Here is a 25,969-nt window from a genome sequence, read left to right on the forward strand (position 1 = left end):
GCGCGCACCCATTCACGCCGAGCCAATCACAAACAATGCGCACTATAGATTATTGCAGTGATTGGCCCTTTAGCTAGGCTGTTGGCATGATTGGAGGAGTAGTACTTGTATGCTAAATGAAGTAAAGTGTGGCACAGTTTCCCCCAACCTCAAAATGTTACCCAATGCGTAACCCCCACTTACCTGGTCAGTATAGGGCATCCTTAGTCAATGAAGGTAGATGGTATTTAACTGAAGAGTGAGGGGCCAGTGGATATGTCGGGCGCAAGCAGGAGCCAGCCGTCCGTCACCTTCACGCGCTGCTCTGACCAGGACTCAGAGCTTTTGTTGTTACGAGTAGCGGCGGTGATACTTTTCCACCCGACTTCTTTTTCTTTTTAGTGCTGCGCCCGCACTACAACCTTATTTATTCACGCCGATTAGGCGTTGCCGCCTCAGTCACTGCAGTTGTTTCTTTCTGGATTTGCCACCTCAGTCCCGGCGGTTGCTTCTTTCTGAATCTGCCGCCTTGCATGCATCTCACACGGTTTTTATCTGTTGTGCTTGGATGACCAGCCCTCTTATCATCCTATTTATTTGTACTAGTTTTATCCATTTCTGGAGCATGAAAAGCAGAGTTGGCTCCACTGGCGTTTTTAAGGTTAATCATTGAAGGCTGCATACAGGCTTCTTTCCGCAACAAACTCATTAACTTACTGAAGTATAATACAAGTCAAGTGTTTTACCTCTTTCTTTCTCGTCTGTGGTCACTGAATTCCATTGAATTCCATTTGTCCACTGCAGAAGACAGAAGTTTACATAAAAATGCTCCGCAGATTCCTGCGCTTTCAGTTTGCCCTTTCTTGGACCGGTTGGTGTTTTGTTGACCCTGTTGGTGTCATCCGATCAATAGGTCTCGCATTACTGAATGTTTGAGCTATTGGTGTTCCATTATTAATAGCAATGTCACTAGCTCAAACTATAATAATGCGAGACCTATTGCATTTCAAATGCTTGTTATAGTTCTATTGGCTGTTTCAGATTTTTGGCTACTCAAAAGAGACCAAGGCCAGAAGCATTCAAGCAAGATTCCCCCAGACTAAGCTCACACCATAGTCATAGAGGCCCCTTACTGCCGGCAGTACCCATGTGTTGCTTCTTATTGTACCATTCATCATAACCAGTTCATCATAACCAGTTTTCTCTGAGATCATCAATGCATGCTAAGACAAGAAATAGAGAAGTGCCATGCTTCTCTGTGTCACTAAAGCCACTTGGACATTGCCTTCTGTTTGCCCATTTTCCTTGAATTCACCTTTTGCTTGGTGAATGCTTGGCCCTTACGGGCCACTAATGCCACACAATTCCCACATTACAATATTTCCATATATTTTCACACATACATGCCTTTGAAAAACTACTGTTGTTGCTTTTGTGTTGCAGCTGTTTCCGATAATGGCGCAAACTATGATTAAAAATGCCTCTGAGCTTCAGAGGAGGCACTGTGAGTACACACACTTTAAAACCATTTGCATTTAAAATTGGTTCGAAAGGGCAACAGCAAGCACAGTCAGTGGTCATTGGCTGAAGCCACACAGTCTGCTCTAGCCTCCAGATACTGGCAGCTACACTTGCCCCCTGAGCCAGGAAGAGAGGGTGCTCAGTGCACATGTTGCCAAGATATGCATCAGTCAGGTGCTGAGGCCCTGTATATGTGCTTTCCTGAAGGCCTTTCCATAGTGTGCGAGCCGAGCTTGCAGGCCTAACTGGTGGGAGGGGTTATATGCTCTCAATCCGCCGCCCCCCCCCCCCCACTCCTCACAGGTAGGCTACATACAGGCGCTTCAAAACACCCTTTCCCCTCTCTAGATGCTCGCGCAGGTCAGATTAGGTGCTGGCTAGAACCTGGGTGAGTGAAAGACAGACACACACACAATCCTGATCATAAAAATTAGCTCCAACCTCACCAGACTCCTGGGGAAATGCTTGGTACCCAATAAGGCCAATCCAGGCCTAGTCCTATTAAATGCTACTCTACCAGTCAAATAAAGCATCTCTCAAATCAGATTCAACAATCACAGCCACAATGTGCCAGTTAGCACCGTTGGCGTCCATCAGTCTAAGCAATGCCCAACGTAGATTAAGGTTCACTACACCTGCTTCAGACCCCCTTACAGAACCCTTATGCTACCTCTCTGAGTACTTACTGAGTCTGGAATCAAACAGGGAAGCTTTCAGTCTGGACGTGCACCTCTTTGAATACATTGGTGCTTTAGCAATAAACATAATTATGAATTGCGGAGAATTATAAAACCTGGAAAGCATAATTATATTTCATGTCAAATAACAGAGCTATATGTATTTAGCATCGCTGGCCACAGCGCCCTAGCATTTAAATGACACCATTCTCCTTTAAGTGGAAGAGCTTAGGGCCTAGTCACTCTGCATCAAATACCCACCTCAGTAGTTTGCAGGGCTTCATTCCAGTTAAGAAACGTGATTGACTGGCAGCCTACATTCTAACTTAATGATTATATGAAGCAGTGTAATAAAGCAAGGCGATTTTTCTTCCAAAGGTGAAATCGAAATAGGCCAGCCCTGCAGACCCAAGATCAGACGAGGGAGGGTTTCAGGACTCAGAAAGGCGCTCTGGGACATGAACCACTCTAGGAGTCATCAAGCATTTTTGTTGATAAGTGTATTGATGCTCTGGATATCAAAGCACTTTGTTCAGAGTCACATATGATTTGGTCAAACAAAGAAACCAAGATCAGAAATCCCTCCTGCACGTATAGCCTACAACCTAGCAGTATTAGACCAACTATCTGCCTTCTTTATAAATGCTTGCAAGTAATTAAGTATATTTGAGGAGTTCGCTCTATAATCCATAAAATAGGAAGACATATTTTACTATACTCCCGACAAACATTGGTGGTCCTGGATGTAATTGGAATTCCTGTGCCAAAACTGCTTCACCAGAGCTACAATGGGGAGGAAAAAAATGTGCACCTCATTCACAAGTGCACTCCGTAAATCTGTCTCCCTTATTGGTTTGCAGTTACCTAACTGGGAAGAGAATGTGGCCTAATGGCTAGGGCGGTCGACTTCAGAGCTGGGGAACCGGGTTCCAGTCTCGGCAGGAACACTCAACATTCTGTGATTCTGGAATAATCACTTATTCTCCCCATGCCTGATAAAAAACAAGCATTTACAATGCAATGGGTCTTGCAATCACGAGTCTTTAAACCATTGGCACTGTAAATGGCAATGCCTTTTATAAAAAATTAAAAGGCATTGTCATTTACAATACCAACAGCTCAGACCTTTGCCAAAGCAACACCTATTACATTACAGAGCGCAGTGTCTGTGAAGTGGGTGCCGTGCTCATTGTTTAAGGAAAAAAAAAGAATGAGCGCGGTGGCCCTGAAGCTGTCGTCGCGCTCATTACTAAAGTTACAGAAAAAAGAAAATGAAACTGAGGGAGGTGTCCCTGAAGCAGTCTCTGCACTCAGAATTAAAGTTAAAAAAAAGAGCATTTGAAACCGAGCGCGGTGTCCCTGAAGCGGGCGCCTGGTTCATTATTAAATTAAAAATAAATAAATAAATAGAGCAAAGCGTCCCTAAAGCAGGCGTTGCGCTCAGCATACATATACAAAAAAAGCAGCCGCCATTGTTCCAATCAGTGTCCATTATCAAAATAGTGCTCGTCCACTAGATAAAGCCAAGTAAAAGTTCCAGTCCTTATTGGCGGTAACAAATTGAGACAAGGCTGTAATAAGGAGGGACTAATAAGCCTCATAATGAATGTGAAGCCAGCCTTTATGAAAAACAATGACATAAAGCCAATGACAAATATGGGCAGAGAGTGGGTGGGTCTGCTAGTACATACCCTAATACAGCATGCCTCGCAGAGCGAGCAGTGCATGCGCGCTGCCGCTAGGCTCGACCTAATGACTGGGTCCTTCTGTAATGCAACTGGTGGTCATGTAAAGCGCTCCGATACCTTGGGGTCTAGTTCGCGCTATATATAACTGCAAAAAAAATGACAGCCCCCTCTGCGGGCATTATCTCAAGTTGTTAAGGCGTGACTATATTTGTCTCGTTTCTGAAAATGATGTTTGCAGTTTTATCAATAGCACTGAAGAAGAGTCAGTCGCAGAAATCAAACACTGAACACCTTACGAAGACATAAATTGCAACCTTCAAAGGCTGTGTACAGAACGTAACTTAGAGGGAGACAGGATCCTAGAGGCGCTGAGTAAGGAGCACAGGACATGGTTGCCTTGAGTCGATGCTGCAGCAAACCAACGAGAGAGGCGTCCTCTCAAGTGGTGGACTCCAGCTCAGACACAGATTCTGAACATTTTTAAAGTGAAACCACATGCAGTAAAATACACGTGTCTACAGATAACATAATCTGAAGTAAGGAGAGCAGACAGCTGTTCTCCTTGTACAGCTCGCCCCCTCTTGTGACGACAAATTGTTACCACCCACTACCTCATGGTCCTCTTCAGCATACCCCACCTCCGGCCCATGAAATGAATGGAGTTCTGATATTTCCTGCTAGGACCACTTCCGAAGTGCCTGAAAAACAATGGTATCAAAGGTATTATAATTCCGCACATCCTCCTGTATTATGTCACTGTAGCTTGTGCCTGCAAGTCGAAGAAGATCTCACCCAGCAGGAGACCTTCAAAGTTTATCACAGTTTGTCCAAGAAAAATAATGTAGATTCAGCACACTTTATCACTGAGCAGCAAGCAGTAACAGCTTGCATGACTCACAGGGGGGTCTCATGCGGGGGGGGGCCATTTAAAATAAAAATAAAAACAGTTAACTTACTGTCCCTGGCCCAATCCCGCGCCAGCTTTGCTCCTTTCCTGCTCTCCTGCCTCCAGCAGGAACAGGAAGCAGGCAGCCTCTCTCCCTTCCCCTAAGCCAATCACAATGCTGCAATGGCAACGTTGTGATTGGTCGGGACGCCGACCAGCCAGGCGCCTATGGGGAAGCTATTTTCTCCATGTAGGCTGCATGCAGCCAACATGGAGAAAAGGCAGAGTGAGCATGACTGGTTTGGTCGGCCAAACAGTCAGTTCCCTCAGCAGTGGGCAAGCCACTCCTCACCTGCCCTGGAGCAGTCCCGCCCAACCGCCTGCCCCCAACCAAACACTTCTTCTTTCTCGCAGTGCGAGAAGCAGAAACATAAAATGGTAGTTTTACCATTTTATGTTTCTGCTTCTCGCACTGCGGGAAAGCAGTGGGGTGACGCTCCTCCGACCTAGTCGAGGAGTCGCCCCTGGCAGCAAGTGATCATCATTTGTCATCAATTTGGAATTTTTCTCTTCCTGCCTCTCTCTTCAAGGTGGTAGGGCCATACCACTCACACCCATTACCACCAGCCATCCCTGGGGCATGCCTTGTCAGCATAAGCTATTGGTTTTTTTTTAAAAAGCTTTGAAATGGGCTTAGGGCACCACCCATTACTTACTAATACTTGCCATTGGTTGGCCTCAATGTTACTTTCTCTTCCTTGCTTTTTACTGGTCTTGTCACCTGCTCCCTGCCAGCTGCTCACCTCCTCCTGCATTCTTCCATTGTCTTCAGTCCCTGCTGTGGAGCATAGACCTATTACAGCTTCCTGCTTGCAGCCTGTGTCCTTCCACTGGCCGCATGTTACTCCAGGTAGTTTTATTTTACTCTGTGCGATTCACTCTATACATAGATGGTGGTTTAGCAACTTTAACAACAAAAAAAAGTGCTACGATCCAGTCAACGCTGGACATGTCATAGGGCTTTTAATTTTTTTTAACTTAAAACAATATTGTACTGCAGCTCTCGCTGTTGTACAATATGTAAACAAAACAGTGAAAACATCAACAGAGCTTGCATAGGAGAAACCTACTGACTATGTCAATGCTTATTTAATTAGGTGCTAAAGTTCACTTTTCATTTTTTTAATGTTATTTTTAGTCAGCAATACGACAACAAAATTGTTACTTATGTTACAGCCTTCAAGAGTTACTGGTAATTGGCTACAATGTTAGATATTATAAGTGTGAGAGAGCAATAATAATAGAGAGAGATCAACATAATATACTTTACATTATACATTGTGCTAGATTATTGGCAGTTACACTTACAGGTAGTATATATATTGAAAATACAAAACATAGAGATATTGCATTGTGCCATCCACACCAGTAGGTGCACAGTTCGTGAAGCATATTTCTATACAGTAAAGCAGGAACTTGAGTCTGAGTTTCATAATTACTGGCCTTCTCCCGCCGATGAACCCTCCGATTTATACATTATGCGTCATCTGATCTTTCATCACTATTTAGGTGTTTTTGTTGGGCATGTAGCCAAGTAGGTCTGATATGGTCTGCTGATCTTCCGGGGCCTGGATTTGAGAGGAATCTGGAAGCTGTAATTCTCAGAAGCATCATGGCAAAATACTAACTCCTTGTGCAAATCATCTGGCATAGGTAGCCTACCCATTGCCAATATTATAGCTACACGTGCTTTAGCTAATAGTAGAGCAACTGAAGTGAGCTTCATTACTCTAGGTGATATGTCTTTGGCATATCCCAGTAATGCAGTTAGCAAGGTCATTCATATGTCTATTATCTTGCTTATGTCCATGAATATCTTGTCCCAGTAGTCCATTTTAGTCCGTGCAGTGCCATGCAATATGTATGAAATCTGTGTCTGTTGCATGATATCTCATGCATTCGGAGTTATCTTTGAGCCCGTATCTGTATAACCTAGCGGGAGTATCATAGTATCTTTGTATATTTAAAGTGTATCAACCCGTGTCTGTTAGTGAGTGAGATGCTTTTGATCGATGAGCAGCAATATAACCATTGGTCATCTGTTATGTTTCATTGTAAACCTGCAATCTAGTCTAGGGAGCTTTTCAAAGCTTGGGAGGTATTGCCCCGTGGAAGTGCATACATGTGCATGATAATGATTTTGGAATTAGGAGCTTGAATTACATATGTAAGCATACCGAGCTCATAGGCGCCATCTGTGTGTCACCTGATATGTCTTTAAGAGCATGTTGTATTCTGTACTATGAAAAAATATCTAGAGCGGTGAGATCTTTACCCCACTCCTCAAGTTGATTGAGTGGAATTAAGCTGGAGGAAGCTGGAGTCTGCAAACATATCGCTCTGTAGCTGTCGCCAGAAATCCACTTTGTATCTAAATCCAATGTATTTGGTCCTATATGTAATTTCTTGTGTAGGAAAATTCATATTTGCAACCTAGATCTATATCTCTGTGCATTTTGGGACTCATAGGCCCCTTCTTCCAAGCCACACAGTCACACAAAAACAAACAAAAGCATAAAATACCAATCCAAAGCACAATCATACTGCCCGAACAGTCATGTGCATAAATAAGAAACAGTGTCTTTCAACATTTAACCATCTGGTCTTATACCCTTTGAATGAAGCTCATCATACAACACAAAGTGATACTGGCGTTTTTGTGTAGAATTCAAAATTGTGTTAGTATGTTACCCAAAGTTATTTAATAAGTTACCTCTTCCAGTCTTTGCAGTCAGTGGTACATTCTCTATTGTTAGTGCAAATAACAATGCCCAGAGGAATCTTTATCTGCCACAATCCTCTCAAGGGAGCGTAAAACTTTTCTTCCTTACGAACTGTCACATAAAAAATTCAATTGTTCGGTATGGTCCCTACCTCATGTTCATTTATAATGATACATTTAGCTTCATCACATTAAACCCACTGTATCTGTAATGTTGAACGGTACGAATGGCTGGGTATGAATTTAGCCTTGTAAACAGCTGTGGTCTGTGCAGTTAACAGCGGTGGGGCTCATGGCGGGGGGGGGGGGGGGGGGGGGATTCGAGGGACGACTGCTCTTACCTGCATGGACCACGGCTGCTTGTAAATGACATCATTTTCTTCAATAAACGAAATTAATGCTCCAAGAATCCTTAGCAATCCTCAAATTGAAAAATAAAGCTCAAATCCCATTTTTCATTCTCCTCTTACGAGCGCTTGCTTGTAACCTATTGATCAAATCATTTTCTTTTCACACCATTTTTCATCAACTTACAGATTCTACAAGGCAGTTCACCACTTCTCTATACTATGACTATTACTCCTCTGTAGTCTTCAATCCCCAGCATGATAGGTTTAGAATGCGACAAAAGTGCCTATTGTGAGGAAATATAAGTTTATGGTGGATTGTTTTCAGTGTTTTAAGTTTTACAGTGGCGGATTAGATGGTTTTGGTGACCGGTGAAGCAAGGGAGAAGCTAACGTTAAAAGTGACTTCCATGTCTGCTTTACATGTGGGGTAGAGGCTTTTAAAATATTCGCTACTGGGGATTAAAGAGGCAGAGTTATTAGGCAAGAGGCTGGTTTGTTCAGGAGGAGCCTATTGTTTCACATTTATGAGTTCATGGAGTTGGATGAGCAATGTGGATGCTGGTATTGTGAACCTCGAATTTTATTTCCTTATCTTTCTCATACTTTTGAAATTCAATTTAAAATTAGTGTTAGGTCAACCAGAGGTTTCCTGAAGATGTCAAAAAGGAATGGAAGGGATTTTCCAGATGTTTTGGGAATTGAAAAGGAAATAATTGTACTGTGATCATGGGTGGAATGAGGGTGTTACAGAAGGGCTTCAAGTTGGAAGTGCGCTGTGTGTTCACACAGTTTTTCTTTAGCTGAGCTTAACTCTAGTGGCATTAAGGCTATGCTTGATGACTCTCGAGGATATGAATGAATTGCTATTGGCCTTTGGGTGAGAATGAGAATTTCAGAATGAATTGTGATAAAGGTTGTCAAACAGATGTCCCAAAACCAGTGAAAGGGAGAGGAGGCATATTCTAATAGTGTTACATTTGATTTCACTTCGTCAGCTATGATGTTTGCAAAGCAAGAATGGACACAGTCATAAACCCAGAATAACTCCCAGCCAGTAACATAGGGCTTTGTAATATCCTTGCATTATGCTTGTATGCAACAGGTAAAACTCTCTTAGGCCAGACTCATTAAATATAAGTTTTCTTGGGACCCACAATATTATTATGTCAATTGTTGGACATTATTTAATTCTAAGTTAGTGTGCGGCGTAAACCTTCCCTAATGATTGCATGGCTGTGTTGATACCGTCCAGTATAACTAACACAGTATTGAGGAAATGTGAGAATCTCAGGAATGGCATTGTTGCCCACTTTTTGAAGGAACTTTGCAGTAGTCCTCAGAAAAAAAGCAGCTAAGCTAGACATCAGCCCGTTGCATGTGTACATGTAATTATCTCACGTATGTTGACAGCAGCATACAATGAAGCCCATGTGAGTTGACTTAAAGTGATAGGGTAACATTACTCAACCATACCCATACAACAAGCCACCATTTCCAACGTGAACTACATCCAAGCAGAGATAAGGAAAGGCTGGAAGAAGGCACATTTGGTCTGCAAGAAGCAAGCTTTTGGCTATAAAAAAGGCTTGCAAGACACCAAGGTGACCCCTTTCCCTGTTCAGAATTTACCCAAGGCGTGCACCTCGCCATCGAACCCAAAAACTTCCATCTCCCTTAGGGTAATTCTCAACCACTAAGGAGCTCCTTGGCAGACCTTTAAGTGAGTGACTTACCCCTGCAACATTGTCATGGCAAAACTTTGTTTTCCTTTGGTATAGTTGGGTAATGTTAAATGTTTTTGCAGGTCACTGAACGACGAGACAGAACATACACTGCAAGATACTCAGTGTCGCCTCACAATGAAGCAAAATGAATTGAAAATGGCCCAAGAAAAAATTGGAAGGATGGAAGAAAACATTGGTGAGTAATGAATATGAAACTGAAGAATTTAGCTATAAAACTGGAGAATTTAATTATTTTCAAACCTCTTAAATAGTTACATGCTGAAAAGTCACCAGGTAATGGTCAGTCATGTAGAGAGAAGGATGATGAACAAGCATTTGCAATGCAATAGGTCTCGCATTTACACAAGTTTGAGCTAGTGGCATTGTAAATGACAATACCTTTTATTTATGTTTTGTTATTTAAAACATAAATAGAAGGCATTGTCATTTACAATGCCAAGAGCTCTAGCTTGTATAAATGCGAGACCTATTGCTTTGCAAATGCTTTTTTTTCCTCGCTCTTTCGGCCCCGGTTGTTCCTTCCACGCTTCCCTCGGGATGTCACGGGGCGCTTTAAAACTCACAGAAAGATCTAATCACCAATAAACGGCGGTCGTGATAACACGAGATTGTGAAAAGGCCTCTTTTGCACCTTAACACCATTAACCGAGATGTACTTATGTAACTGAGAGCAGCACAAAGGGGCTTGTTTAGTGTTGGAAACAACATGTCTTAAAGAGATTAGCGTTGTTTTGTCTCTGGCCTTAAACTGACTGAGGCTCAAATTACACCCAACAATGACGCTGATGCTGAAAACAAAGCAACAACTTCACGGCTGAAGGAAATAAGGCGGGAAATAAAACAAAAGACACTGTGTTTTAGTCTCGTGTGTAATTTCTTTTAGTCGTTGTGATGTACACCTAACTAACAGAGCATATACATTATATTTACACCAAATGCGCCGAACACCACGTTTGTGTCTTTTTTGTATGTTTATGTGAACAATCTCTCAAAATAACATGAAAGAAACAAAGATCATGTCTGTGGTATGCTGTTTGATCACCCACTTACGGAAAAAAATACAATTGCGCTGACACTCATGAGAAAAACAGTGGGAACCCGGCTTTCCTGCCATTTTCAGTCTCAAACATTTCTTTAAAACACATACGACGCATGATGAAAGGCTGTCTGTGCGCGCTAGATCTGCTCTGTGATTGGCCGAAATGATGGTGGATGTCAGGTTTTAGGGCAGGATGATATGGCTCTGTACATCCGTGAAAGCTCAGCCATTACCCCTGGTGAAACCAAGAAGGCAGCAACCTTTGTGGCCTCGGCGGCAACTGCGATGATTCATCTGCCTGGAAAAATCTGAGGCGCGGCAGCCGCGCGGGCTGGGTTTGATGGCGATCACACTGTTTCTTCCGTATCTAGGGCACGCCGGGCCTCACCTTTGTTACAAAATACGACAAGAAGGCGTGCATATGTTAAGAGGGAGGCCTGGAACGCAGGCGAGAGAGGCGGGCTCTGCTTTGATACGCAGGAAAGTTCCTTGGAGCCTGCGAGGGTCCGGTAGATGCTCCGCCTTTGTGCCAGGCTCGTGGTGACGTAGCTCGTCCGGAGCGCGGCACCTTGGAGGCAGAGGGGTGTGGGTAGTGGAGAGCCCAGAAGAAAGCAGGGATCCCGGGAGTGCTGGGGTTCCCGGGAGAGAGCAGACAAGGCATAAGGGTGCAAGCGAAGAAGGTCCTCCAACTCCTAGAACGTCACGTGGACAGGGTCGCGACGTTCCAGGAAAAGGGAAGGAGAATTCCAAATAAGAAAGAGAGGAGAGAAATCCGGTGATGCGACGGAGTGATGGAGCCTGTAGCAGCACAGCGAGAAAAGAGCCCGGTGAGTGGGGGTGTGTGCGTGCGTGTGTGTGTAGCTGGGTGTGTGGCTGTGTGTGCGTGTGTGTGTAGCTGTGCGTGTGTATGTGTGTGGCTGTGTGTCTGTGTGTGTGGCTGTGTGTCTGTGTGTCTGTGTGTGTGTGTGTGTGTGTGTGTGTGTGTGTGTGTGTGTGTGTATGTGTGTGTGTGCGCGTCGGGCTGTGCATGTATGTGCATGGGGGTGTGCGTGTGTGTGTGTGTGTGGGTGTGTGTGCGTGTGCATGTGTGTGTGTGTGTTTGTGTATGTGTATATGTGTGGCACAACAAGGGTGCTGAAGGCATTAATAAACTGTTTCACCGTTATATTCCGAGCAGGAATCTGAGATCTGCTGCTAGGAATTGGGTAACAGTCGCTAGGTTCAGGAAAGCCAGAAAGCCAGATAGGGGAGGGGGGGGGGGATAATGGGGGAGGGCTTTTCGCTGTTGGGTGCCAATTTATGGAATATGCTTCCTCTCTCAATCTCTAATTTGGAACTACATTCTGTCTTTAGAAAATCTTTGAAGACCTGGCTTTTCTCTTGCTCCAGTCCTCATCTCCCTTAAACCTTGAATTTTAGTAATTTGTGAACTTTGATATACTGACCCTGTCTGCAGCGCCTTGATGCCTTCGGGCTAAGTTCGCGCTTTAAAAGTTTTATATTCATTAATTGATTCATTCTTCCGATATGCACATATGACTACAATGTATCATTAATGTGATGACCGTCACACCTTTAATTTGTTAATAATAAGAATTAAAAAACAAAAAGGATGCCAGGGCAACGGAGTAAAATAACACACCTCTCAGCAGGTGAAAATAGCATATATTGGAGTTTCCAGGGTATCAAGGTTTTCAGCGTTTGACCTGCACCAGCATTGCTAAGTGACTGGGTACATGCATAAGAGCCGTGAAATGTTCAAAAGAGTCAGGGTACTCTAATTAGGACGTGGCCGAACGGCCAGAGGTATTGGCCTCGAACCTGGGGAACCGGGTTTGAGTCTCGGCAGGGACGCTCAAAATCCTGTGATTCTTGGAAAATTACTTACCCCTTGCGTGCTGCCGTTGGCCGTCGGATGACGGCAGCACTACCTCCCTAGTGCTGCCGTCAGCCAACGGCCGACACAGCCCCGCCCACTGTTCAGAACGCCCGCACCGCGGCGAAAAAACTACAGCGGGTAAGGCGTTAATCTCCCTGTGCCTTAAAACAAGAATGTGCCTATCTGTAATGCAACTGGTGCTCATGTATAGTGCTCTGATACCTCCGGGCCAAGTCCGCGCTATATAACCCCCCCCCCCCCCCCCCCCCATAAATGGACGCTAAACTACATAGACATGAACCTAATGCTGATTGTGGTTCATTCAGTAGGTGTGGCCCAAACAGGAGAGATGGTTAGTTAGTGCCAGGAATGTATTACATTGTGAATGTTGTAGATTAGCCATAGGATACTGCTTCTGTCTCTTAAATAAACTGGGTTACTGTGCAGTTCCAATCCCCTTTTAATGATCACTCTTCTGATTCTCATGAGAGTACTTCTGGTGGCGAATGTGCACCTGCACCAAGACATGTTCTTTCTGAGGTACCACGGTGTAATACATACACATATAGGCATCGATATGTACGTATAAAACTAAATATGGGACCATTATTCAAAACCAATTGCATTCAGTCAGTACATCAAATGTTATTGAGTTTGCCTTTATATATTTTGTTACATTAACTATGTAGGTACCTATTTGCGATCTCTAAGATATGGCTTTACGATTAAAATATTAACCACAAGTCTCTTGGTGCAATGAATTTCTCTTGGTATTTAATGGTAATTATTTGTGCTTCCCACATTATTTTCATTTTGTCTACTACTCTTTTCTTCTCCAACTGTACTAGACAGATGGCTAGATGCAGTGTTGAGAATAGCAGTGTTGATGAGTTTGGAAACAGTACCAATTCTGCTTACAAAACATTATGAATGTAACACTGAATTAAGAAAAATGTGACATTTAAATATCTGATACAACAGCGAGAACTAAAAAAGTAGAGCGAGTAGGTTCACAAGTAGTCATATATACCACCACAGTGGCAGTAACATTTGTGAATTTCTTAGCATAACCCGTTTCATAAGCATTAACTGTCACTCCACACCGGTATCCATGGATCATTTTCCACCAAGGAATGGTTTAAGTTAGGCATCAAAATTACCAGTTTTGGAAATCCGCTTAGTGAAGTATATGATAAAGCACCCATCATATTCCTAGACCATACAATAAGGGCCTCATTACAGGTCTGGCGGTCTGAAGACCAACAGACTTGGGGGGGGGGGGTGCAATGGTGGTGGCCCAGTCACCTCCACATCAGCGGTCCTGCCGCCCCATTACAAGTTGTACAGTCAGACTGCCATTCCCAAGCGGTGGCGCGGTGGTTCGGGCCTTAGTGATATGCTGGTGGTGCCACTGCAGCAACACCTTGAATATTACAAGTTTCAAGACCGCCAGAGGTGTCCTTGAGGCATTTCCTCCATGAAAAGAATGGCGGTCCTGAAATAAAGGGGGCCCTAAAGGACCACCTGTTGTTCATTTGCATAGGAACACATGCTGTGCCCCTCCTGTGTGCATGCACCCCAGTTTCTGCATGGCATGTATTCTAAAGCCCATGCCGTGCATGAACTTTTTGGCGTTTCCATTGCGGTGCCCATTTTTAGAGGCACCACCATGGGACCACCAAAAAAAGCCCACCAGATACGAGGAAACTCGTAATCTGGCGGGCAGTCGGCACAGGGGATTGGTGGTGCAAGAGTGGACCACCGGCGTGTTATTCACTCCTGCACTTCTAAACTCGTAATCAGGCCCTAAGTGTGTTGGCCTCAGTTATATTAGTGAATTATCACTCTACAAGTGAAGTCCTTTTAAGTTAAGGTACTTTAGATCAGAGATGAAAATCATTGCCTATTCTTAGATAACATCAATTCTATGAGGCATCTAAGAAATTTAGTCAAAATAAAGTTCAATTTTATTTCACATTTTGCATGGATTACAAAGCAATTATAGAATTCCTTGATAAACTTTCATACACCAATCTTGAATCATTTATCGTAAAATTAGAATGATCTGAGCACTAAAGTAAGAATCCTGTGCATGCCTAGATGACTGCACAGTGACATCAGCTGCTTACCTCTCACAATAAAGGTCTTTACTGTAACTCTTCCGTACATACCTACACAGGTCCTGATGTCTAGGGCAGACAATTCCCATTAGAGGAAAGCACCCAAGTAGTTGGCAAACTTATACAGGAGAACGTCATTAAAATAACCTATCTGGAGTACATCAAATGTATATACTTCTGGCTTTGTAGATCCCAACAGAGTTATGTTCACCATAGTGTAGATTAGAAGGCCTGGCCTGTGTACCAAACAAGGCATGGACTTTCTGGATGTCACACTGGCTTGTTTGGACTACAATTCATACCAGCACTGCCCAACTTGGAAACCATTATTCAAAGCTTTGATTCAGAGTAGTGGGTTAAGGATTACTCTTATCCAAAATACCTTACCCCGGAAGAAAAAAAAAACAGCAACCAGTTGTATATGCATCAGAAAGTCCTACTGTTTTTTGCATTTCCAATGATGTACTAATTCTGCAGACAGCCATGTAGCCAAAAATATCAAAGCCAGCACATCCTATTGTACGGATCCTAGGAGAAAGATCTCTCCTAGCAATGTCACCCCCTGGAAAATGCCAGCACTTAAACTCTAACATTTTGCAGAATTTAAAGGACGGAGGCATCAGGAGGTCTCCATCAAATTCATTATGCCTAAAATCCATCCTCTGGTGGTTAGGGTTTTAACTAGTTGCTCATGGATTGGCTTCAAAGCCATTGAGATTTTGATTTTTAATTTTAATATATATACTAAGGAATGTGTGGGGGGGCATTACTTGTATGCCCATCCTGGCGGTCGTGTTTTAATACCGCTCTGTGCAGTCACTCTATCCACTGTAATCCTGGCTCATATCGGTAGAACACCCTGGGAACCTGCCTTTTGGGGTATTGCCTACTGACTGCAGCTGTGGGGGTGAGATTCTGTGGCAATGGAGGCCTCGATTGGTTGATGTGGCCTCCTTGAACTAGATGTAACGGCTGCACAGTGCGGGCCAAAGCAGTTGGCGGCGATGGAAGGTGTAGGTGTGGTGTGGGCCACTGGAGGCATGCTCGATGCTAAAATCAGTGCGGTGGGCACCAATGCCACATTGCTTAGTCAGGATCTGAGGAATGCCGTCAAACAAATTACAGACGAGGAGATCTGGGTCTTTGGTGTGGAAGACTCCGTCAACACATTGCAGCAGATCAATGCCACAACAACTTAAGATTTGTTGGCTTCCCCAAGGAGTGTGAGGGTCCTTCAATGGAGCCCTTTCTGGATCAATGGCTTCACAATCTGATATCCCCAGGGGCCCTGTCCTTTCGCTTCGTCATTGAGCAGGCCCACAGGGCTTTGGTGCAGCGTCTCCCTCCTGGGTCTTGACCCAGACCTGTTATTTCAAAGCTCCTAAATTATATGGATAGAGCTGCTATCCTCCAACATGCCCGACTCCAGAACAAAACAATTTAGCAGTCTCAGACCATCATGATCTTCCCAGACTACATTAGGATGGTGCAGCTGCAATGACAATCCATCCTGGCAGCTAAACAACAGCTCCACAACCTCATTATTCAATACATGCTTCTACACCCAGCCAAGCTGTAGGTCATGTATCAATCACAGACCTTCTACTTTGAAATGCCGGAAGGAATTTTTCATTGGACTGATGTGAGAGTTCACCTAAAACTCCACATCCCCTGCATGGATTCTGACTCACTCATCCCTAGGGGACAGACGTAATCAACCTCTAGCAACCTTGGGAAAATGCTGTACCAGGGCTCACTGTTCTTGGAGGAGCTTCCGGTGAGATGAGGGGACCCCGACAGCAGATGGTGCATCCCTGAAACCCCCAAAAGTCAACTGATGTCCCTCCAACGTGATATTGATGGGGAGACTTATTATTTGTGATGCACCGCACAAACCTTGATGTGATCCATCCTCCTGTGACCGCAAGACATTGAGAGTGGTATAATGGCTTCCCCGAGTGATTGCCCATGTTACGGGGATCCATTGGAGCAGGCCGGGCGGTGCCCTCTGTTGGGGCCTGAACTCGGGCTGCCTCACGACAGATACTTCCTGTTTTCGAAGTATAGGGGGAGTTGGGAACTCGTTATTGCTATAGTTGTTGTTAGTTTATTATATATATTCTCATTTTTATTTTTCATGCCTGATGCTTGTTAAGACTACCGCCCACTACTCCATGAGTGGACCATTATTTGATGGTTCTGCTGACCAGCTGTGTCTGGTGTCTTGGAACGTGAATGGTCTACTTGATCAAATCAAACGGGAGGCAGTCTTGAAACATGCCAAGAGGGTGGGAGCATATTTTCTACTACTTCATGAGACCCACCTTGTTGGTGGCAAGTCCCCATGCCTAACCAGATTTAGATATACCAATGTGTTTTATTCTGGGTTCATGAGTGGCTCCAAGAGTTCTGGGGTCCTGATTAAGTATAATGTTCAGTTTCAACATACAAAGACCTTGGTATATCAGCAGGGTAGATACAGAGCTGTAACTGAATCGCTATGTGGGGAACTCCTCACATATCGTTGTGTTTACGCCCTTCTTGGACCTTATGATGAGACTATGGGGTGAACTCCCTGTAGGACTCACAGTTGTAGGAGGAGACTGGAATTGCGTATTAGACCACTCTGTGGGCTGGTGGTGTCCGCATAACTTGCCCCAGGAGCCTGGGATAACCTGCTTGTCTAAACTTATATCAGCATTGGGTCTGGTCGATGTCTGGATGACACACCATGGATCTAGGAGGAGCTATACATGTACATTTTTCTCTACAGCGCACGGTTCCTTCTCCTGCTTCGATTACTTTTTTGTTCCACAACCCTATTTGCATAGAGTCGCTAACTTTACTGTCCTGGCGCAGGGCCTCTCCGATCATAGCTGTTTGCGTTCGCGTAGGCCGGTTGCGCCCAGCTTTTAAGACATTTACGAAATCCTAAATATAGAATATACATGGAGCGCTCCATTGCGGAATACTTAACACATAATATTGGTTCTGTGGTGTCCCCAGCAATGCTTTGGGCAGCCTTGAAACCTAAACTGCGGGGTGCAGATATCAGTATTAGTTTCTCTACAGATGAGCAGCGGCGGCGGTGCGCAAGATTTGATTGCTCCTTAGTCCCATATTGCAGATTTGGACATGCAGAGTCGTCTGGATGAAGGGCAGGTGGCGCATAGACGGTTGGGTTACAGCCACAATACTTACAGAGCCTGTTAGATAAGGCCAAGCAGTTCTGGCAGGCAACTGAGTTGCATTTATCAATGGGAAACAAATCTAGCAAAATGCTTGTAGTCTTTCCTAAGCCAGTCTGACTAGTCAACAAACACTCATCCTATCACAGAATTACTCTATTAAATCTGGAGGTTAAAATTCTTGCAAAGGCACTGACAGATAAACTAATTCACTTAGTCCCTGACCTAGTGCATCATGACCAGGTGGGTGTCATGCCTCGCTGTGCTACTCGGCATAACATTCAATGATTATAGAACGTGCTGAAGGAATCAGCAGCAATTCCGTTAGTTGATATCAACAAAGCATTTGACTCTCTGAGCTGGGACTAAGTGTTCATCCTCCTCTAGCACCTGAACATCAGAACTCAGTTTCTTTCTTATCTTAAACTGTTGTAGACTGATTTGATGGCCGTGTTGCGGGTGGCTAGTGCCAGGTCAGATGTATTTCAATTACAGGGGGGATGCGGCAGGGCTGCTCTTCTGTCTCCCCTGCAGTTAGCTCTTGCCATGGAGTCTCTGGCTGTGTGGGTGATGATGGACTCTCAGGTGCAGGGCTTTGAAAGGGGGGCAGGACTCTCCGATAGAATAGCCTTATATGTAGATGATGTCCTCTTTTTCCTTACTGTCCCAGATACCTTGGGACCCCATAGCTTGCAAATCATGTGTATATTTGGGGAAACCTCAGGTCTTCACATTAATTTGTCCAACTCCACTGCGTTTTCGGCCTGCTCCACCCCCCCATGATCTTGGTTGGGTGTCGGAGCAGTGAAGTGCTGCATGTGGGTTCAAATGTCTAGGCATTTTCGTGACTCCGGATGTGACTTTGGAATGGACACATAATCTAGAACTGAAGTTGGCTCATCTGTGGGAGCATGTATGAGTTTGGTCTGTCTTGCTTCTGTCCCTCCCTCTGTCCCTGACTGGTAGATCTGCCATTTTTAAAATGGTACCACAACTACGATTCTTTATCAATTTCAGAATTTTCCATTTCATTTTCCACTGCACTGGTTATGAAATTTTAACTCTATTTGTACCACTCTTCTTTGGGAGGGCGGGACCCCCTGTATTTCCCTCAGCAAATGTTTTCAATCCGCTTATGGAGGGGGCATCGCCATGGCAGATAAGAAATCGTATTATCGTGATTCTGATTTGCTGATGTCAATAACTGGTGGCATGACCTCCAACAAGGAGATTTTGCCTATGCCTCTAAGAACTGGGCGATGGGGGACACCCTGCTCATATCATATTTATATGGTAAGGGTAGTACTTGTGATTCCCCCCCCCCCGCGCAACCAGAGTGGTCCTGAATTACTGGAGAACTTCTCTTCACCAAGTGGGATGGTGGGGGAGACTGACAGAGTGGACGCCATTTTGGCAAGATCGCCTGCTTCCGCAGGTGGCTACGCCTGAAGTGTCATGGAAATGGGATTTAATAGGGATGTCTACACTGTGTGACATTATGGATGGCACAGTCCTTAAGTCCTTTCAAACCCTAAAAGTAGACTATCAGCTACACCTCAGCTATTTCCATAGATACATGTAGCTCTGCCATGCGTTGACTCCTTATATTGCAGTTCTGCCCGACCTCATGGCATTTAATCCATTGGAATGCAAACTTATTATGGGAGAACCTGGAGAACGCAAGTTTGCGGAGATATATCAGATACATCTTTCTAACCATCCTGATGCCTATGGCAGTCTCTGAGGGGCATGGGAGGATGATGTGGGAACCTTGTAGGACGAGGATTGTACTGAAGCATTGGGAGCACCTTGAGCGGTGGTCATTGCCTCCAGGCTTCGAATGATTGAGTTTAAATATCTCCATATGGTACAATTTACACATCATCGCCTCTGGTGAATGGGGGTAATCACGTCCTACACATGGTCAGACCTAAAAATAACAGCAACGGTTTGTATCTGTTACTGCCCAGTGTGTCTGTGATATGTAGAAGTGCAAGTTCAGGTCCATCCTTACAGTCCAGGACAGACACTCTCCCAAACAGGCTGTAAACACACTAGAAACGTATAACAGCCGCATATCGTATGCAAAATTGTGCCATCCCCAGTGCTACATCTTAAGAGGGTTGAGGACGTGGGGTTGTAGGCATGGCATACAGGCAAGTGTGCCATGTTGACTCTCACTTTGTTCTGCTCCAAAATACGCAGCCTGCAAAGGCAGTGTTTGAGTCTAAAGGTATAGGACCTCTAAGAGTGGCACAATAAGTGCTGCAGCCCATAGAGGCCTTCACTGGTCACAGTGCCCTGGGTACCTGTGGTACCATTTACCAGAGACCGACCTGTGGCCAGAGAGTGCCAGTTTGTTTTGGTTTTAAATGCAGTTTTAGGGAAAGAACACAGGCCTTGGGTAACTGACTTACAGTTTGCAGGGCTTTTAAAACCTTCCCAAGGTGGATCATTTGATCCTGCCAGGTAGAACCAAGGACAGCAATATGATCTAGATAACCTGTACTAAAGGATTCCAAGCCAGCAAGAACTTGGTTCACCAACCTCTGGAAAGTGGCAGGGGCGTTCTTTAAACCAAAGGGCATAACAGTAAACTGATAATGCCCATCAGGGGTGGACAATGCTGTGTTTTCTTTTGCTCCTGGTGCCATGCATGCCAATCTGTTAGAACCCTGCAGTTAAGTCAAAGGTACTTAGAAATTCGACTGCACCCAATTTGTCTATCAACTCACCTGCTCTTGGGATAGGGTGAGCATCTGTCTTGGTGACAGAGTTGAGCCCTCTATAGTCCACACCTCATTTCTCTCTTTCCACCTGGGGATGAAGTTTGGGGACCAAAACCACTAGGCTAGCCCACTGGCTCTCAGAGGGTTCAAAACCCCCTAACTCCAGCATATTGCTGACTTCAGCTCTGATGTTTTCCTTGACTTGATCAGACTGTGGATAGATTTTGTTCTTGACAGGTGCCCTGTCACCAGTGTCCACATCATGGGTACACCAGTTTGTCTGACCAGGGCTCAAGGAAAATAGCTTAGCATACTGCGGCAAGACTTGCTTGCAACCAATCTGCTGTTGGGGAGTGAGGGTGTGTGAAAAGGCAACTCCATCCACTGCCCCATCTTTGGGTCTGTATGAGAGGAGGTCTGGGAGAGGTTCACTCTCTGTCTCCTGATCCTCAGCAGTCACCATCAGCATGGTGATGTCAGCCCTGTCATGGAAAAGCTTAAGGCGGTTCACATGAATCACCCTTTTGGGTGACCTGCTTGTGCCCAGGTCAACCAAGTAGGTGACCTCACTTTTCTATTCTAAGATGGGGTAAGGACCACTCCATCTGTCCTGGAGAGCCCTTAGTGCCACTGGCTCCACAACCCACACCTTTTGCCCAGGTTGGAATTCTACCAGTGCAGCTTTTTGGTCATACCAGTGCTTCTTAAGCTCTTGGCTGGCCTCAAGATTCTTGGATGCCTTTTCCATTTACTCAGCCATTCTGGACCTTAGGCATAGTACATAGTCCAACATATATTGTTTGGGTTCTTGGAGAGGCTTCTCCCAACCCTCTTTAACCTCTTTAATGTATGCTGACGACATACTAGTTTTAGATCTGACCCCGAAAGGTCTTGCTAATCGTCTTCATACATTGAATGATTTCGCGGATAAACACTGTATGAAAATTAATAGCTCTAAAAGCAAGATCATGTGCATCTTTGGTAAAAAGAAGTGCAGATCGAGGAGCTTTAATTGGTCAATAAGCGGAGAAAAACTTGAGGTAGTTAACTCCTATACGTTTTTGGGCAAAATAATATCTTCTAACCTTAGTGAGAAGCCTCACATCGAAAATAACTCTAGAAAAGCAATGGCCCATGGCTGGGGACTACGTTCCCTGTATAATGCGACGGGGAAGAGGCACTTCTCCTCTTGCTTGGAGGTATTTCGAGCGAAGATTCCTGCCACCCTCCTTTATGGAACAGAATTGGTGGATTTAAAGCAATGGGATTTTATGCAAAAAACGGAGGGAAAGGTATTAAGGAAAATCTCCTCATTTAATTCAGCCTGCTCCACATCCTCTTGCAGACTGGAATTCGGACTGCGAAGCTGCTGGGCTCAAGGGCTGGCCGCTCTTGTAAGGTGGGTAGCTTCCCTGGCCAGAGCTAAACCAGGAACCCTACGTGAAATCTTAAAAAAGGAGCTTTTAGGTAACTTTAATGAGTTCTCGCAGCTGGTAAAAAATTTCAGAAAAGCTGTTTTATTATTGGAATTAGATGAAAGTATGTTATTTTCTCTTTCTCCATTAGAGCTAAAGCTAAAGCTAAAAAGTAGGTCCTGGGAACTATGTTATAAGATGGATATACTTGCCCAACAGAAGTATAAAGAAAGGGAAGCTCTGGTCTTAACCTATACACCTAAACAAGCACAACAATACCTAAGGTGGAATATTCCACATGGTGTCCGTAGGATATGGTACCTTTTACGCCATAATTTGCTTCCACTTAATACTCTCCTCGCAAAATGGTATGGTGTGTCTCCCTTATGCAACCTATGTAATAATGCTGCTCAAGACCTCAACCATGTATTGTTCATTTGTCCGATATTACGCCTATTGCGCAAAAAATGGATAAAACCAATCTGTCTACAGTTGGGAATTTTGAATATAAAAATGTTTTTCCATGCTCTGTATTGCCCACCTAACGAAATGTTCTGTTCCAGATTATTTAATTATTTTAAAGAATTTTTAGACATATATTAATATGATTTTGGGAGACGCTGATGAGTGTATTATTTGCTTATATTCAAGTGGTTACTTCTGAAGCTGTATGTATCCTGTGTTTATTTTGTTATTGTTAATATGTATGTTATTTTATGTGGCCCTCAATGAGAGCCAAAGCATAATAAATAAACTTTGAAACTTTGAAACTCTTTAACAAGCAGAGTGGTCCCCTAACAGGATGGCCAAACAGGGGGAAAACCATACTCCCTTCTGAGGCACCTCTCTGTTGGCAAAAAGCAAGCATGGTAAGAGAACATCCCATCTCCTTATAGGTTTTTCAGGGAGCCCCATAATCATGCCTTTCAATGTCTTGTTAAACCTCTTGACAAGACCATTGGTTTGTGGGTAGTAGGGTATAGTAATCGTTCACGGCATTCCACACTCTTTACATATGTGTTTTAGGGAAGCAGACATGAAGTTGGAACCTCTGTCTGAAACCACCTCCTTGGGAAACCTTACACTGGTGAAGACACCAATGAGGGCCTTGGCTACTGCAGGAGCTTGTAGTACTCCTAAGGGAAATTACCTCAGGATACCTAGTGGCATGATCCACTAGCACTAGAATAAACTTGTTTCCTGATGCCGTGGGAGGTTCAAGTGGACCCACTATGTCCACACCTACCCTTTCAAAGGGGAACCCCAAATACAGGTAGTGGTTTCAAAGGAGCCTTTGGGTGTCCACCTGTTTTGCCTCTGGCTTGACAGGTGACACAGGAGCTGACAAACTCCTTTACTTTCTGAGACATCTGGGGCCGTAAAAGTGGCCAACTAGCCTCTCCCAGGTTTTGGTTTGGCCCAGATGTCCAGCTAAGGGGATGTCATGAGCTAAAGTTAGTAGGAATTCCCTGTACTTCTGAGGCACTACCACTCGCCTAGTGGCTCCAGGGTTTGGGTCTCTGGCCTCAGTGTACAGTAGTCCCTCTTTCTAATAAACTTTGTGGGTACCACTGACATCTCCTTTATCCTGGGTAGCAGCTTGCTGGCTTAGGCTTTCAAGAGTTGGACAGTCCTGCTGTCCAAGGCACAGCTCTTCCCTAGAGGGTACCCCTGGGCCTAAGAGTTCAACCTGGTAAGGGTCAAGCTCCGTGGGCTCAGTTCCCTCTGGGGTGTCCAGGTCCTCTCCCTGAGAAGAGGGGCCCTGATCCTCTTGCTGTACATAAGCTGGTTTCCCAGTCTTCCTACCTTTTCTCTTGGAAGGTCGAGGCATACTTTCAGGCTCCAACATTTCTTTTTCACCTTGTTTTCTTCTTGGTGCTCTAGTTTTTACACACACCATCTCAGGGATGTCCAGCATTACTGCATGGGTTTTCAATTCTACCTCAGTCCATGCCAAGGTTTCCAGGTCATTACCAAGCAGACATGCAGCTTACGGAAGCTTTGGAGAGACCACTACTTGTTTCAGGCAAGTAACTCCCCCCTACCAGCCTAATGTCACCATAGCCATTGCATGGTTAGTGGAACACTGTCCACATTGGTGACTGGGTAAGTTCTCCCAATCAAGTATTGCTCTGGGGAAACCAGTGTATCTCTCACATAAAAACTAAAAAACTAACCCTCCACCAAGCGGAAAGAAACTGGAGAAGTAGTTAGTCCTCGGCCACAAAAGAGATCTTTCTAGTCAAAATTAAACTTTATAAAAAAGCTATTTGCACAGCTAAGACCACACATTTTTCAGCTAAACTCATGGACTCCTCTAACAAGTCGATAGAAATCTTCTCCATTATTAATGAACTTTTGAACCCTGATCGAGTCTCACTGAAACCCACACCATCCCAAGCGTTGTGTGATTCTCTTAACACTTTCTTCATAGATAAAATCACTACAATCAAGGACAGCATCCTAAAGAACACGGCATCATTAATGATGCAGGAATATCGTCACTTCTTGGAGCAGTTTCCAGTGATCGATAGGCTGGATTTTCCAGACCTCCTATCCAAATTAAAATCAGGATCTCCAATGGATAGTTGCCCACCTTATGTTCTAAAAGAGGTTTTTTCCCTACTTCCTATGTCTGCACTCTCTCTTCTAAATGAGTCGTTGACTCAGGGTATTGTCCAAAGTGCCTTTAAAGAGGCAATTATTGTCCCCACCTGAAGAAATCAGGGGATGACCCTGAGATACTGACTAACTACCGGCCAATCTCGCTCCATCCATACCTGGCCAAGCCACTGTAATCTCATGTAGCCAGATGTCTATGCGCCTTCATTGAACAGTCCGAATATCTCAATCCTAATCAAGCAGGTTTCTGCCCAGCTCACTCCACCGAGACAGTCATACTGACTGTCCTGGACACTCTTCAGAACGAAATAGACAGCATGTCTCCTCAGGCCCTGGTACTGCTGGACCTGTCAGGGGCATTTGACTCTGTTGATCATGACATCCTAATCGACTGTGTCGGTGCCACTGGCCTGCATGGATCAGCCCTCATAGGGATACGGTCCTTTCTGGAGGGCCGCCTGCAATCAGTACATCTAGGTGACTTCACCGCGCCGGAAAAGAGTGTCGCCTGCGGAGTTCCCCAGGACTCGTTATTATCCCCTCACTTATTCAATATTTACCTCCTCCCATTGATCCAGGCCTAGAAAGCACAAAGGTGTGCACCTTTAACTATGCGGACGATCTACAGCTCATATTCACTATTACTAATACCCCTGACTCGGCATCAGAATTTCAAGCCACAATGTTACATATGATGATTGAATGAATAACAACCAACTGAAACTCAACCCAGATAAAACAGAATTGATCCTGTTATGAGGCACCAACAATCTTTAGAGTCCTTGGTTTTGGCCAAGTGAGCTGGGTACCCACTCCGTCTTCCTCAGCAAAAAGTCTTGGTGTGATAATAAACAACGACCTATCAATAAAAGCCCACATCACATCAATAACCTCGACCTGCCATCACCAACTTAGGAAAATTAGGAAGATCAGCAGGTTGCTCACGAGAAAGCACCAATACATGTTGTTCTTGCCATGGTGATCTCCCACTTAGACTATGCCAACTCACTCTAATTTTGCATACCACTGTATCAAGAGATTGCAGTTGGTTCAAAATCAGGCAGCCAGGCTGGTCTTTCTGCAACCCAGGTGGGAACGTGTGTAGGAAGCTGGCTCTGTATATACTATGCCAAAATAAGGTATAGTGTGCACAGAGTCCAGTGGAACCCCAAAGGTAGGCAGAGGTAAAAGTAGATTGCACCTTACTCTCTATTTGTGGTAGTGTGGGCGAGCAGTAAGGCTTTATCAGAGGGTAGTGTTAAGCATTTGTTGTACACACTCAATCAGCAAATGATTGCATTCACTCAAAGACTGAACTTCAGACTAATTGGTTTTGTATACAAATATTC

The 25,969-nt window shown here is 44.5% G+C and overlaps 1 protein-coding gene across 3 annotated transcripts in view; it reads left to right on the forward strand.

The window, feature by feature from the left end:
• The window catches only part of TSGA10 (testis specific 10), a 454,368-nt gene that overhangs the window by 184,603 nt on the left and 243,796 nt on the right, over positions 1 to 25,969 (forward strand). For all 3 annotated transcript variants that reach the window (XM_086933298.1, XM_086933297.1, XM_086933299.1), the window contains exon 10: positions 9,688 to 9,803. In XM_086933298.1, coding sequence (XP_086789424.1) covers positions 9,688 to 9,803 — 116 coding nt within the window. The remainder of the gene's footprint in view (positions 1 to 9,687; positions 9,804 to 25,969) is intronic.

This window comes from Lissotriton vulgaris, chromosome 8, assembly GCF_964263255.1.
Source record: "Lissotriton vulgaris chromosome 8, aLisVul1.2, whole genome shotgun sequence".
Classification (NCBI taxonomy): Eukaryota; Metazoa; Chordata; class Amphibia; order Caudata; family Salamandridae; genus Lissotriton; species Lissotriton vulgaris.